Genomic DNA, 15,376 nt, shown 5'->3' on the forward strand with positions numbered 1-15,376 from the left:
TGGAAAGAGCCGGGCTTGGGAGTCAGAGGTCGTGGGTTCTAATCCCTGCTCCCCCACTTGTCTGCTGTGTGACTTTGGACAAGTCACTTCACTTCTCTGTGCCTCAGTTCCCTCATCTGTAAAATGACTGTGAGCCCCGCGTGGGACAACCTGATTACCTTGTATCTCCCCCAGTGCTTAGAACAGTGCTTGGCACATAGTAAGCACTTAACAAATGCCATAATAATAGTAATAATAATAACAACAATTATTATCATTACTATAGAGCAGGGGCCTGGGAGCCAGAAGGACCTGTGGTCTAATTCGCACTAATCCTCCTTGTGATCTTGGGCAAGTCACTTCACTGCTCTGTGCCTCAGTTATGTCATCTGTAAAATGGGGATTAAGAGTGTGAGCATCACCTGGGACAGGGACTGTGACCAATCTGATTACCTTGTATCTAACCTGGCACTTAGAATCAATCAATCAATCGTATTTGTTGAGTGCTTACTGTGTGCAGAGCACTGTACTAAGCTCTTGGGAAGTACAAGTTGGCAACATATAGAGACGGTCCCTACCCAACAGTGGGCTCACAGTCTAAAAGGGGGAGACGGAGAACAAAACCAAACATACTAACAAAATAAAATAAATAGAATAGATATGTGTCTAGTACTTAGTGAGCGCTTAACAAATAACATTAATAGGATTAATATAATTTTTTTCAAAAACCTAAACTCTCAGAGATCAATCAACCACATAATCAATCAGTGATATTTATTGAAACCTTAAGATGTGATGAGAACTATGTCTTGTATCCATCCCAGAGAGTACTACAGTTTTTGGCACATAGTAAGCACTTGGCAAAATGATTCCTTAAAAAGCTGGGGGAAAGGGGTCGGGATGGATGAGTTCAAGATTTGGAAAGACCAGTGAAAAGCAAAGACTTCAGTGGAAAGGTGGAGGAGAATCAGGGGAAAGATTTGTTAAAGAGGAGAACGTAAGGATGGGGTAGAGGGAGGAAAGGTGATTTTTAGTAAATCATAGTTTAAATATTATTTATTTGTAATAATCATATTACAGAGAAGCAGCATGGCGTAGTGGAAAGAACCCGGCTTTGGGAGTCAGAGGTCGTGGGATCTAATCCCGCTTGTGCCACTTGTCAGCTGTGTGACTTTGGGCCAGTCACTTAACTTCTCTGGGCCTCAGTTACCTCATCTGGAAAATGGGGATGAAGCCTGTGAGCCCTACGTGGGACACCCTGATTACCTTGTATCTACCCCAGTGCTTAGAACAGTGCTTTGCACATAGTAAGCGCTTAACAAATGCGATCATCATTATTATTATTGTTATCATAGAGCACGGGCCTGAGGGCCAGGAGGACCTGGGTTCTAATCCTGGGAAAGTGTGACCTGGGAAAGTCTCTTCACTTCTCGGTGCCTCAGTTCCCTCATCTGTATGTGAGCCCATTGTTGGGTAGGGACCGTCTCTATATGTGGCCAACTTGTACTTCCCAAGCGCTTAGTCCAGTGCTCTGCACACAGTAAGTGCTCAATAAATACGATTGAATGAATGAATGAATCTGTAAAATAGGGATGAAGACTGTGAGCCCCAAATAAGGTTCACAGTACAGTACTTTAGTACAATGCTTGGCACATAGTAAGTGCTCAATAAATGCGATTGAATGAGTGAATGAATGACAGAGACTGTGTCCAACCTGATTATCTTGTATCCACCCCAGCACTTAGAACAGTGCCTGGCACATAATAAGCGCTTAACAAATACTTCAATAATTCAATATAATACTTCAATAATTGTTATTGTTGTTGTTATTATTATTATTATTATTATTATTATTATTATTATTATTATTACTAAATGTAAGGATGGCTGAGAGTAGGGAGAAGGGTCAAGTCCACAAACAAGGAATGGTAAAGAAGCCAGTATGATCACTAAAAGGAGGTGATTGTGGGAGCAAGGAGGAGAAAGAGGGAGAAGGAGGATTGTAGTTTGGAGGTTGAGCAAACCGTTAGGGAGGTTACATCTCTAATGAATGCAGTTAGCAATCATGCCTGAAACTTCCCAGAGTACTAACAAAATTATTGTTCTTTCTCCTGCTATCACCGTTTCATAATAATATTAATAATTCTGGTACTTCTTAAGCACCTACTGTCTGCCAAACACTGTTCTGAGTATTGGGATAGATACAAGTTAATCAGGTTGGTCACGGTCCCTGTCCCACATGGGGCTCACACTTTTAATCGCCATTTTACAGATAAGGGAACTGAGGCCCAGAGAAGGTAATTGACTTGCCCAAGGTCACGCAGCAGAAAAGTGGAGGAGCTGGGATTTGAACCCATGACCTCTGACTCCCAAGCCTGGGCTCTTGCCAAGCTGCTTCTCTAGTGGAAAGAGCCTAGGCTTGGGAGTCGGAGATCATGGGTTCTAATCTCGATTCCGCTAATTGGCAGCAGTGGGACTTTGGGCAAGTAAATCACTTCTCTGGGCCTCAGTTCCCTCACCTGTAAAATGGGGATAAAGACTGTGAGCCCCATGTGGGATGATCTAATTTTCCTGTATCTACCCCAGTGCTCAGAACAGTGCTTGGCACATAATAATCCCTTAACAAATACCATTATTATCATCATCGTCATTATTATCATCATCGTCATTATTATTATTATTATTATTATTATTATTATTATTACTATTACTATTACTCCTGACCGTAGGGGCATTGTGGGAAAGACATTGACTCTCCCTGAGATTCCCATGATTCTTGGCTCTAGCTCTAGCCCATGGAAGCAGCCAGTCGTCGTTGAGAAGCAGCGTGGCTCAGTTTAAAGTGCCCGGGCTTTGGAGTCAAAGGTCATGGGTTCAAATCCCAGCTCCACCAATTGGCAGCTGTGTGACTTTGGGCAAGTCACTTAACTTCTCTGGGCCTCAGTTCCCTCATCTGTAAAATGGGGATGAAGACTGTGAGCCCCCCGTGGGACAACCTGATCACCTTGTAACCTCCCCAGCGCTTAGAACGGTGCTTTGCACATAGTAAGCGCTTAATAAATGCTATAAATAAAAAAGGCCACCCATGTGACTTCAAGGGTGGCTTCCAACAATCAGTCAATCACTGAGAAGTAGGGTGGCACATTGGATAGAGCACAGGCCTGGCAGTAAGAAGGACCTGAGTTCTAATCCAGGTCTGTCACTTGTCTGCCGTGTGATCTTGGGTGGGTCACTTCACTTCTCTGGGCCTCAGTTCCCTCATCTGTAAAATGGGGATGGAGACTGTGAGCCCCACGTGGGACAGGGACTGTGTCCAACCTGATTAGCTTTAATCGACCCCAGTTCTTATTACAGTGTTGGCACATAGTAAGTGCTTAACAAAATCATAAAAATGTCATATTTATTGAGTGTTTACTGTGTGCAGAGCCCTGTGCTAAGCACTTGGGAGAATACACTATAACATAGTTGGTTGACATATTCCCTTCCTTCAGGCAGCTTTGGCCCCCTTTCTTTTTGCATCTGTCATCATGATCACCACTATCTTTACATTCTTAGTTGGTAAGGCCCTGAAGGCCAGAAGCTACATTAGATCTCACCTGTGTATGTTCTTCCAGCGTTTAGTACAGTGCTCGGTTCATAGTGCTAAATACATACTATCGCTTCTACTGCTCCTATCGCTAAAATTCAGGCAGGCTTTGACTTTTTTATGGCATTCCATCTACGATTGTTTAAAGTCAAAGATGCCCTAGGAGTCTTCAGAACATGTCTGTATACAGAGAAGCAGTGTGGCTCAGTGGAAAGAGCACTGGCTTTGGAGTCAGAGGTCATGGGTTCAAATCCCAGCTCTCCCAATTGTCAGCTGTGTGACTTTGGGCAAGTCACTTCACTTCTCTGGGCCTCAGTTACCTCATCTGTAAAATGGGGATTAAGACTGTGAGCCCCCGTGGGACAACCTGATCACCTTGCAACCTCCTCAGCACTTAGAACAGTACTTTGCACATAGTAAGAGCTTAATAAGTGCCATTATTATTATTTTTTGTTATAGTATAGTCTTCCAAGAGCTCAGTACAGTGCACTGCACACATTAAGTGCTCAATAATAATAATGATGGTATTTGTTAAGCACTTACTATGTGCAAAGCACTTTTCTAAGCGCTGGGGGCAGTTACAGGGTGATCCGGTTGTCCCACGGGGTGCTCACAGTCTTAATCCCCATTTTACAGATGAGGGAACTGAGGCCCAGAGAAGTTAAGTGACTTGCCCAAAGTCACACGGTTGACAATTGGCAGAGGCAGGATTTGAACCCATGACCTCTGACTCCAAAGCCCGTGCTCTTTCCACTGAGCCACGCTGCTTCTCTAATAGTACAGTAAACTGACTGACTTCAATTCCTAGAGTCGTAGTTCAAGTTTTCTTGACCTTGAGTTGCCAACCCTCTTTTTTTTTGTTTTGTTTTTATTTTATCTTTTTTGAAATACTCGTCAAACGCTTATTATGTGCCTGTTACTGTACTACGCTCTGGGGTACATGGGCTTCTTGTGGGCAGGGAATGTGTCTGTTTGTTGTTGTATCATACTCTCCCAAGTGCTTAGTACAGTTTTTGCACAAAGTAAGTGCTTAATAAATACGATTGAACAAATGAGTGAATGAATGAACTGTGAACTCACTGTGGGCAGGGAGCAAATCTACCAATTCTCATATTGGCTAGGGACTGTCTCTATATGTTCCCAACTTGTACTTCCCAAGCGCTTAGTACAGTGCTCTGCACACAGTAAGCACTCAATAAATACGATTGATTGATTGATTGATTGATTGATATTGGCGTGGTAGATAGAACACAGGCCTGGAAGTCTGAAGGTTGTGGGTTCTAATCCCAGCTCCGCCGCCTGTCTGCTGTGTGACCTTGGGTGAATCACTTAATTCTCTGGGCCTCGGTTAGCTCCTCTGTAAAATGGGGATTGAGACTGTGAGCCCCATGTGTCCACTCCAGCGCTTAGTACAGTGCCCGGCACATACTAAGCGCTTTACTAATATCACAATTATCCTTATCGTTACCTTGATTCTAAACGGTTGAAACATCAACATATGACACGAAACCTTACAATAGGATTTGTACTTTCATTTCCATAAGCGGGCTGCTACACCTGCTCAATTAGAACCGGCCATTTCGTTGTCCACAAAATGCTGGAGAAAACAAGAGAGAGTCACAAGCCTTTGAAGGGGAAAAAATAGAAGCGCATTTTAGCAAGCCACAGCTGGATTTAAAATATCGCCCTCAAGAAAGTAAAGACGCCTTAGTGACGAAATCAGGCTTCGGGCGTCAGATATCCTAACCGTATAGAAGCTTAGAAACCTCCGAGGCCCTCAGGGAATATTCCTCGGCTAATTACCCTCCAAGCCGGGCACTATTTATACCAAGTAAAACATCCCAGCAATAAGGTTTGAGGTGCCTTAGGCAAATTAGAAAACATCTGTCCCACTATCAACAATAATTCTGGGTAAACAGCCACTCTGTACTTTGCTGCCTCGAGTTATAACCCGATCGGCTTTCAGGAGGAAGACAGTGCTCCATTATCGGAAACACGTGCTCCCTCTATTTGCTTTTAGGATCATTTGCCTTCTCGTCTCATCACCCGGTGGTTTAAAATTGAGTGAAAATTGTACCCTAGCGAGAGAAACAGACAACCGGCGAGAGAGGATTTTTCATTTTCCGCAGAAGGGCCTGCTCGTCGAGTAGCTATCAGTCAAGATTTTACGGCGTTAAAAAAGGAGGTGCTTCTTCACCTAAGAGTGAATAGGGGTTCCTTTTTCTATATCACTTTCAAAAGGTTGTTTCTTAGCAACAATACTAACACTAAACACGCACGGAAAAGTTAAAAAGCAGTAGTGAAACGAGCCGTATAAAGGAAGAGTCAGCGACCATATAATATTTCCATTTATGTTATATCTGGTAGCAATCTGGTTCCTGAGACAGAAGTGGCAGGATTATAATGAGAGTTTTCGGACAGAAAATTGGACTGAGCTTTAAGTGGACTTTCCCTATTAAGCCTTCTTCCTCTGACCCCCTCTCCCTTGTGTGTCACCTGTGCCCTTGGATCTGTGACAATCGTTCTCCCTCCCTTAAAATCCTTATCGAAGATACGTTTCCTCCTAGAGGCCCTCCCTGACTAAGTTAAACCTTCCTTTCCTGTTCTCCCACTCCCTTCCGCATCACTGTGACTTGCTCCCTTTATTTATCCCCCCCGCCCAGCTCCATAGCACTTATGTCCAGAAATGTCATTTATTTATTTCTATTCATATCTGTCTCCCCCATTAGACTGTAGGCTCACTGTGGGCAGGGAATGTGTCTGTTCGTCGGTCATTCATTCATTCAGTCGATTTATTGAGCGCTTACTGTGTGCAGAACACTGTACTAAGCGCTTGGAAAGTACAATTTGGCAACATATAGAGACAGTCCCTACCCAACAACGGGCTCACAGTCTAGAAGGGGGAGACAGGCAACAAAACAGAACAAGTAGACAGGTGTCAGTACCAACAAAATAGATAAATAGAATGATAGATATTGCATAGTACTCTCCTAAGTGCTTAGTACAGAGCTCTACAGTAAATATAATAATAATAATATAATTGAATGTAATATGATTGAATGAATGAATGAACTCTGTGGTATGTACTTTCCCAAGAACTTCGAACAGTGCTCTGCACACAGTAAGTGCTCAATAAATACCATCGATTTATTGATTAACTGACTGGATTGTGAACCCCATGTGGGACGGGGACTGTGTCTGATCAGATTATCTTGAATCTGCCCCTGTGCTTAGTACAGTGCTTGGCACATAGACAGGGTTTAACTGTAAACCCCCTCTATAGACTGTACGCTCACTGCAGGCAGGGAATGTATCTGTCAGCTCTGATGTATTGTACTCTCCCAAGCAAGCATTTGGTACTGTGTTCTGTACACACTAAGCACCCCAAAAATACTAGACTGTAAGCTCACTGCAGACAAGGAATGTATCTGCCAGTTCTGGTGCGTTGTACTCTCCCGAGTTCTTGGTACAGTGCTCTACAAACATTAAGCACTCAAAAAAATACCATTTATCGATTGATTAACAAATATTATTATCTTCACTATTTCTGTATCCTTGTGACCTCTTCCCACTTCTGCCATTACTTTATACAAATTGAGTTTGCGTAATTATAATTATGGTCTCTGTTAAGTGTGTACCATTCATTCATTCATTCATTCATTCAGTCGCATTTATTGAGCGCTTACTGTGTGCAGAGCACTGCACTAAGCACTTAACTACATACCAGGCACTGCTCTAAGCCCCCCAGGTAGGTACAAAGTAATCAGGGAGGACACAGTCCCTGTCCCACATAGGGCTCACAGTATTATTAGCATTATTTATTTATTTATTTATCTATCTATTTATTTATTTATTTATTCATCTATTTATTCATTTATTTATTATTTGGTATTATTTCTTACTCTATTTATTTTACTTGTACCTATCTATTCTATTTACTTTATTTTGTTAGTATGTTTGGTTTTGTTCTCTGTCTCCCCGTTCTAGACTGTGAGCCCACTGTTGGGTAGGGACTGTCTCTATATGTTGCCAGCTTGTACTTCCCAAGCACTTAGTACAGTGCTCTGCACACAGTAAGCACTCAATAAATGCAATTGATTGATTGACTGATAGTAATCCCCATTTTACAGAAGAGGTAACTGAGGCCCAGAGAAGTGATTTGCCCAAGGTCACAGAGCAGGCAAGTGACAGAGGCAGGATTAGAACCCAGGTCCTTCTGACTCTCAGGACTATACTCTGGTCACTAGAGAAGCTGCATGGTGTAGTGAATAGATACCGGCCTTGGAGTCGAAAGGTCAAAGGTTCTAATCCTGACACAGCCACTTGTCTGCCGTGTGACCTTGAGCAAGTCAGTTCACTTCTCTTGGCCTCAGTTACCTCATCTGTAACATGGAGATTGAGCCGGTGAGCCCCAAGTGGGACAGGGACTGTGTCCAACCCTATTTGTTTGTAGTCATTCAATCATTCAGTCAATCGTATATATTGAGCGCTTACTGTGTGAGCGCTTGGAAAGTACAATTCAGCAACAAAGAGAGACAATCCCTGCCCACAACGGACTTACAGTCTAAAAGAGGGTTTGCATTCACCCCAGCACTTAGTACAATGCCTGGCACATAGTAAATGTTTAATAAATCTGCACATCCGCCAAGCTAGCTCTCTTCCTCCCTTCAAAGCCCTACTGAGAGCTCACCTCCTCCAGGAGGTCTTCCCAGACTGAGCCCCCTCCTTCTTCTCCCCTCCCCATCCCACCTCCCCTACCTCCTTCCCCTCCCCACAGCACCTGTATATGTGTTCGTACAGATTTATTACTCTATTTATTTTACTTGTACATATTTACCATTCTATTTATTTTATTTTGTTAATATGTTTTGTTTTGTTGTCTGTCTCCCCCTTGTAGACTGTGAGCCCACTGTTGGGTAAGGACCGTCTCTAGATGTTGCCAACTTGTACTTCCCAAGCACTTAGTACAGTGCTCTGCACACAGTAAGCGCTCAATAAATACGATTGAATGAATGAATGAATGAACAAATACCATTATTATTATTATTATTATTAGTGCTATTATTATTATTAAGCCACACTTCTTGTGGCATCTAATGTGAGCCTGCTGTTGGGTAGGGACTGTCTCTATGTGTTGCCGACTTGTACTTCCCAAGCACTTAGTACAGTGCTCTGCACACAGTAAGCACTCAATAAATACGATTGAATGAATGAATGAATGAATGAACAAATACCATCATTATTATTATTATTAGTGCTATTATTATTATTAAGCCACACTTCTTGTGGCATCTAATGTGAGCCCGCTGTTGGGTAGGGACTGTCTCTATGTGTTGCCGACTTGTACTTCCCAAGCGCTTAGTACAGTGCTCTGCACACAGTAAGCGCTCAGTAAATACGATTGAATGAATGAATGAATGAACGAACAAATACCATTATTATTATTATTATTAGTGCTATTATTATTATTAAGCCACACTTCTTGTGGCATCTAATGTGAGCCTGCTGTTGGGTAGGGACTGTCTCTATGTGTTGCCGACTTGTACTTCCCAAGCACTTAGTACAGTGCTCTGCACACAGTAAGCACTCAATAAATACGATTGAATGAATGAATGAATGAATGAACAAATACCATCATTATTATTATTATTAGTGCTATTATTATTATTAAGCCACACTTCTTGTGGCATCTAATGTGAGCCCGCTGTTGGGTAGGGACTGTCTCTATGTGTTGCCGACTTGTACTTCCCAAGCGCTTAGTCCAGTGCTCTGCACACAGTAAGCTCTCAATAAATAGGATTGATTGATTGATCTAACGTCATAAGAGCTTCAATCAGAGGACGAGAGGGCTGAGAAGCCAAATTAAAAGAGGAAACTGACCACGTTTACTCTCTGCCTAAATGGAAGTCCTTAAGTACGATCGTTACCTGCTTTCTGGAATGAATTTCCAGGCTTCACTAAGGGCTTTGGCATTGATGGGTTTTATTTTGGAAAGGAAGGGGTACAAGATGGGTAGGGTGTTTGGGGGCTGGGGGGGGGGGGGAGAGCTGGTATTTTCACTATATTTGCCCTCCAGGCAGAGTTAACACTTGCGATGGGACAAGAGTATTTGCAGTCATCAGAGAACTTTTCAGTCAGCTTCAATAACATCACTCCTTTTTTTTTCACTTTTTTTTTTTTTTACTTTTTTTGGCAGCCGAGCACTTAGTAGAACCATCTGTCTTTCTATTAGTATTTTTTGAGTCCTGTTTTGAAGCCACTTTGCTTGGCAAAGTCACTTTTATCCTTGGAAACCATTAAAAAAAAAAAAGTTCCATGGCTCTTTGCCGAAGAAGAGTACTATGAAAAAATCTACATGGCTGTTCATTTTTGTTCTGAAAGAATATGGCTATTTCGTCTTTGTCTTGGACCTGATGATGCGAGCAGCAAGTCTGCTTATGGGAAGCAGCATGGCGTAGCCGCTAAAGCCCGGGCCTGGGAATCAGGTGGTCATGGGTTCTAATCCTGGCTCCGCCACTTGTCTGCTGTGTGACCTCGGGCAAGTCGCTTCATTGGGCCTCAGTTCCCTCATCTGTAAAATGGGGATTGAGACTGAGAGCCCCATGGGAGACAAGGACTGTGTTCCACCTGATTTGCTCGTTTAAAATCCAGCATTTAGTACAGTGTCTGGCACGTGGTGGACGCTTAACACATGCCATTATTATTATTAGGAAGTGTTTTGTGAGGGAGGTGGGAGGGAGGAAGATTAGGGAAAGAGAGAAGAAAGGGAGAAAAGGAGAGAGAGTGTTAGAGAGCATTTACTAATGGTATTATACTCATCCACACTTGCAGTAGACAGTAAACTCACTGTAGACAGTAAACTGCTTGTGAGGTCAGGGATTATGTCTACAATCTAATTGTACTTTCCCATGTGCCCAGTGCAGTTCATTCATTCATTCATTCAATCGCATTTATTGAGCGCTTACTGTGTGCAGAGCACTGTACTAAGCGCTTGGGAAGTCCAAGTCGGCAACATATAGGGACAGTCCCTACCCAACAACGGGCTCACAGGCTAGAAGAGGGAGACAGAGAACAAAACACTTATGAGAGCGCTCAGTAAATAGGACGATTTGACGGATTTATGAAAGCGTTCAGTAAATAGGCTGAATTTAGGGATTTACGAGACCACTCAGTAAATGGGCTGATTTTAAAAAGTTATGAAAGTGCTCAGTCATTATGGTTCATTACAGTTCTCTGCTCACAGAAGACAATAAACCCCTTGAGGGATTATGTCTACCGATTCTATTCTATTCTATGGATGAAATATAGTGTTCTACAAAATAACCACATTTATTGAGTGCTTTCTGGGTGCTTCCTTTTCCCCGTTATTACTAGTATTAATGATAATGATAGCCGCATTTATTGAGCGCTTTCTGGGTGCTTCCTTTTTCTTATTATTACCAATAACCGCATTTATTGAGCTGCCTGTTTTGTCACCTGTCTACCTGTTTTGTTTTGTTGTCAGTCTCCCCCTTCTAGACTGTGAACCCGTTGTTGGGTCGGGACCGTCTCTGTATGTTGTCCATTTGTACTTCCCAAGTGCTTAGTACAGTGCTCTGCACACAGTAAGCGCTCAATAAATACGATTGAATTGAATTGAATTGAATTAATGCAAGCAGCGTGGCCTAATGGGTAAAGCCCAGGCCTGGGAATCAGAAGGACCTGGGTTCTAATCCCAGCTCCTCCACCTGTTTGCTGTGTGACCTTGGGCAAGCCACTTAACTTCTCTGGGCCTCAGTCACCTTCTCTGCAAAATGGGGATTAAGACTGTGAATCCTAAAATGGACCGTGTCCAACCCAACTACCTTGTATCTTCCCCAGCGCTTAGTACGGTGCCTGGCACACAGTAAGCGCTTAACAAATACCACTATCATCGTCATCATCATCATCATTACTAATTGGAGGGACAAGGGAAGTATGGACTGAGAGAGGAAGGTTAAAAGGGAGGGAAGATGGAAGAAATGGAAAGATGGGGAATGATGCTGAAATGGAGGGAGGGAAGAGGCTACTTTTCTGCAACAAATTTCCATATGAAACATGCTTGGGATTTAAAGAAATGTTTAGAAACATATCTAGAGTAATTGCCTTCTAGAGGAAGATTATCTTTTTTGAAGTACACCGATTGGAAAGTCACTTTGCTTTTCTGTGCCTCAGTTACCTCATTGGTAAAATGAAGATTAAGACCGTGAGCCCCATATTGATGTCTGTCTCCCCTGGCCTCCAGACTGTAGCTCGTTGTGGCCTGGGAAATGTGTCTGCTTCTTGTTGTATTGTGCTTTCTCAAGCACTTAGCACAGTGCTGCTCACACAGTAAGCGCTCAGCGTGGCTCAGTGGAAAGAGCGTGGTCTTGGGAGTCAGAGGTCATGGGTTCTAATCCCAGCTCTACCACTTATCAGCTGTGTGACTTTGGGCAAGTCACTTAACCTCTCTGTGCCTCAGTTGCCTCATCTGGAAAATGGGGATTAAGACTGTGAGCCCCATGCGGGACAACCTCATTACCTTGTATCTGCCCCAGTGCTTAAAACAGTGCTTGGCACATAGTGCTTAACAAATACCAAAATTATTATTAAATATGATTGAATGAATGAATGAGGGACATTGACTGTGTCCAGCCTGATTAGCTTGTATCTATCCCAGCACTTAGTAAAGTGCCTGGCACATAAGTGATTAACAAATTCCAGTTCCTTTAATAAAGGAGAGAATCCCTTTTCCCTCTTTATTTTGCATACAATGGATTTTAAAATGTCGGCTGACTGATGAATAGATTTTTTTTTTTAATGGCATTTATTAAGCGCTTACTATGTGCAAAGCACTGTTCTAAGCGCTGGGGAGGTTACAAGGTGATCAGGTTGTCCCTTGGGGGGCTCACGGTTTTAATCCCCATTTTACAGATGAGGTAACTGAGGCCCAGAGAAGTTAAGTGACTTGCCCAAAGTCACACAGCTGACAACTGGCGGAGCCGGGATTTGAACCCATGACCTCTGACTCCAAAGCCCACACTCTTTCTGCTGAGCCACGCTGCTTCAATGGATTGTCAAGACCTCTTCAAATTTTATGCCAAATAAGCATTAAAACTTCAAGGAATCTTCTTTCCACTTTGGGTACAGTTTGGGGAGAAATTAGCATTGGAATCCTGGAATAGATCCAAAATGGGTAGTATTTTAGGTTTTTTTTTTTCCCAGCTAACATAAATTCCCCTGGCAATTTAATGCAGGTACTGTGGTCTTAATTATTTTCCTTGAAATAGATGTGTGATTACTTTTAAATGGGTGCCCTGCTTCCCCTCCGAAGGTTGAGTGGGTGAAGTAATCTCCGGGTTTTGTCGGGGCCGGCGGAAAGCGAGAGGGTGACTGTCGAGGGAATGATGTCTTTGACGTCTTTGATTGAGAAAGTTTCCATTATAGGCGCTTCTGATTTGTTCAGAATCTTTCAGCTGAGGTTGTGGGTACTGGATTTGAAGAATATGAGGATATAATCGATGTCGGTCCTAGGGAAGACCCCTGGATTTTGATTCTGAAAGAGGCTACCAGAATGGATAGAGAAGATTCTCACAGCTTCGGTGTCGTCTATCTGCAGAGAAGCAGCGTGGCTCAGTGGAAAGAGCCCGGGCTTTGGAGTCAGAGGTCTTGGGTTCAAATCCCGGCTCTGCCAATTGTCAGCTATGACACTTTGGGCAAGTCACTTAACTTCTCTGTGCCTCACTTACCTCATCTGTAAAATGTGGATTAAGGCTGTGAGCACCCGGTGGGACAACCTGATCACCTTGTAACCTCCCCAGTGCTTTGAACAGAGCTTTGCACATAGTAAGCACTTAATAAATGTCATTATTATTATTATTTTCTCGGCGCTGACCTCTTGCTCACGTCCCACATCTGGCCTGGAATGCCCTCCCTCCCCATATCTGACAGACAGTGACTCTTTCCCCCATCAAAGCCTTACTGAAGGCCCATCTCCTCCAAGAGGCCTTCCTTGACTAAGCCCTCCTTTCCTCTTCTCCCACCCCCCTTCTGCGTCACCCTGACTTGCTCCCTTCATTCATCTCCCCCTCCCAGATCCACAGCACTTACGTCCAGATCTGTAATTTATTTATTGATATTAATTTCTGTTCCCTCTAGACTCAAAGCTCGTTGGGGGGAAAGAAAATAATAATAATAATAATAATAATAATAATAATAATAATAATAATGTTGATATTTGTTAAGTGCTTCCTATGTGCAAAGCACTGTTCTAAGCGCTGGGGTAGATACAAGGTAATCAGGTTGTCCCACGAGGGGCTCACAGTCTTCATCTCCATTTTACAGATGAGGGAACTGAGGCCCAGAGAAGTGAAGTGACTTGCCCAAAGTCACACAGCTGACAAGTGGCGGAGCCAGGATTTGAACCCATGGCCTCTGACTCCAAAGCCCATGCTCTTTCCGCTGAGCCACGCTGCTTCCCCATGACTATCTATCTTATACCCATGACATGACTATCTTATCTTATGCTGTTGTGTCTTCTACCACCTCAGTTATATTGTGCTCTCCCAAGTGCTTGGTATAGTGCTTGAAACACAGTAAGCACTCAATAAATATGACTGATTGATTGATTGATTGCTAAGCTTTACTACTGCTAAGCACTGTGCTACATGCTGGAGCAGAGACAGCTAGATTAATAATAATAATAATAATAATAATAATGGCATTTATTATGTGCTTACTATGTACAAAGCACTGTTCTAAGCGCTGGGGAGGTTACTAGGCGATCATGTTGTCCCACGGGGGATCACAAGTCTTAATCCCCATTTTCCAGATGAGGTAACTAAGGCACAGAGAAGTTAAGTGACTTGCCCAAAGTCACCCAGCTGACAATTGGCAGAGCAGTACATAGTAAGCACTTAACAAATACCACAATTATTATTATTATTATTATTATTATTATTATTATTATTATTATTATTATCTGTGATTTTTTCCCCTCCTGGAGTTGTCCCGCTTTGATTCCCTCTCTCATGTTCCAGCAGGCCCAAGGTCAGTTGCCTCCATTGATGATTCCAGTTTTCCCTCCGGATCAACGGACCCTGGCGGCAGCAGCTCAGCAAGGATTTCTTCTCCCTCCTGGCTTCAGCTACAAGGCCGGATGCGGTGAGTAGGGTCAACTTCCCACCTGGGATTGGGTGGAGGGGCTTGAGCCAGACTTTTGAGTATTGGGACGGCCACGAAGACTGACCTCACAAGCGTGACACGTTCTAGTCTTCACAGAAGATGAGGGAGGAGGCGGGAATGTTTCGCCAGCCTGAAAAACATGATTCCTCTGGGCGATGTATTCATTCATTCAGTTCACTCAATCATATTTATTAAGCGCTTACTGTGTGCAGAGCACCTTACTAAGCGCTTGGGAAAGAGCAATACAACAATAAACAGTGACAGTCCCTGCCCACAATGAACTCACTGTCTAGAGGGAGGGAGGTAGACATCAGTACAAATAAACTGACATCAATACCATAAAGATAACGACAGATATATATAGATAGATAGATAGATAGATAGATAGATAGATAGATATAGATAGATAAATAGGTAGATATAGATATATCGATATATAGATATAGATATATCGATATATATATATAGATATAGATAGATATAGATACAGATAGATAGATATAGATATAGATAGATAGAGATAGATAGAGATATAGATAGATAGAGATAGATATAGCTAGAGGTAGATAGAGATAGATAGAGATATAGCTAGATATAGCTAGATATAGATAGATATCTACCTCTATCCAT

General features: G+C 42.8%; 1 protein-coding gene across 1 annotated transcript in view; it reads left to right on the forward strand.

Annotated features, from left to right (window-relative positions):
• SOX5 (SRY-box transcription factor 5) overlaps window positions 1-15,376 on the forward strand; it is a 583,674-nt gene that overhangs the window by 396,893 nt on the left and 171,405 nt on the right. Inside the window, exon 7 of the mRNA XM_038741985.1 lies at window positions 14,605-14,725. Within this exon, the coding sequence (XP_038597913.1) occupies window positions 14,605-14,725 (121 nt within the window). The remainder of the gene's footprint in view (window positions 1-14,604; window positions 14,726-15,376) is intronic.

This window comes from Tachyglossus aculeatus, chromosome 2 (assembly GCF_015852505.1).
Source record: "Tachyglossus aculeatus isolate mTacAcu1 chromosome 2, mTacAcu1.pri, whole genome shotgun sequence".
Taxonomy (NCBI): Eukaryota; Metazoa; Chordata; class Mammalia; order Monotremata; family Tachyglossidae; genus Tachyglossus; species Tachyglossus aculeatus.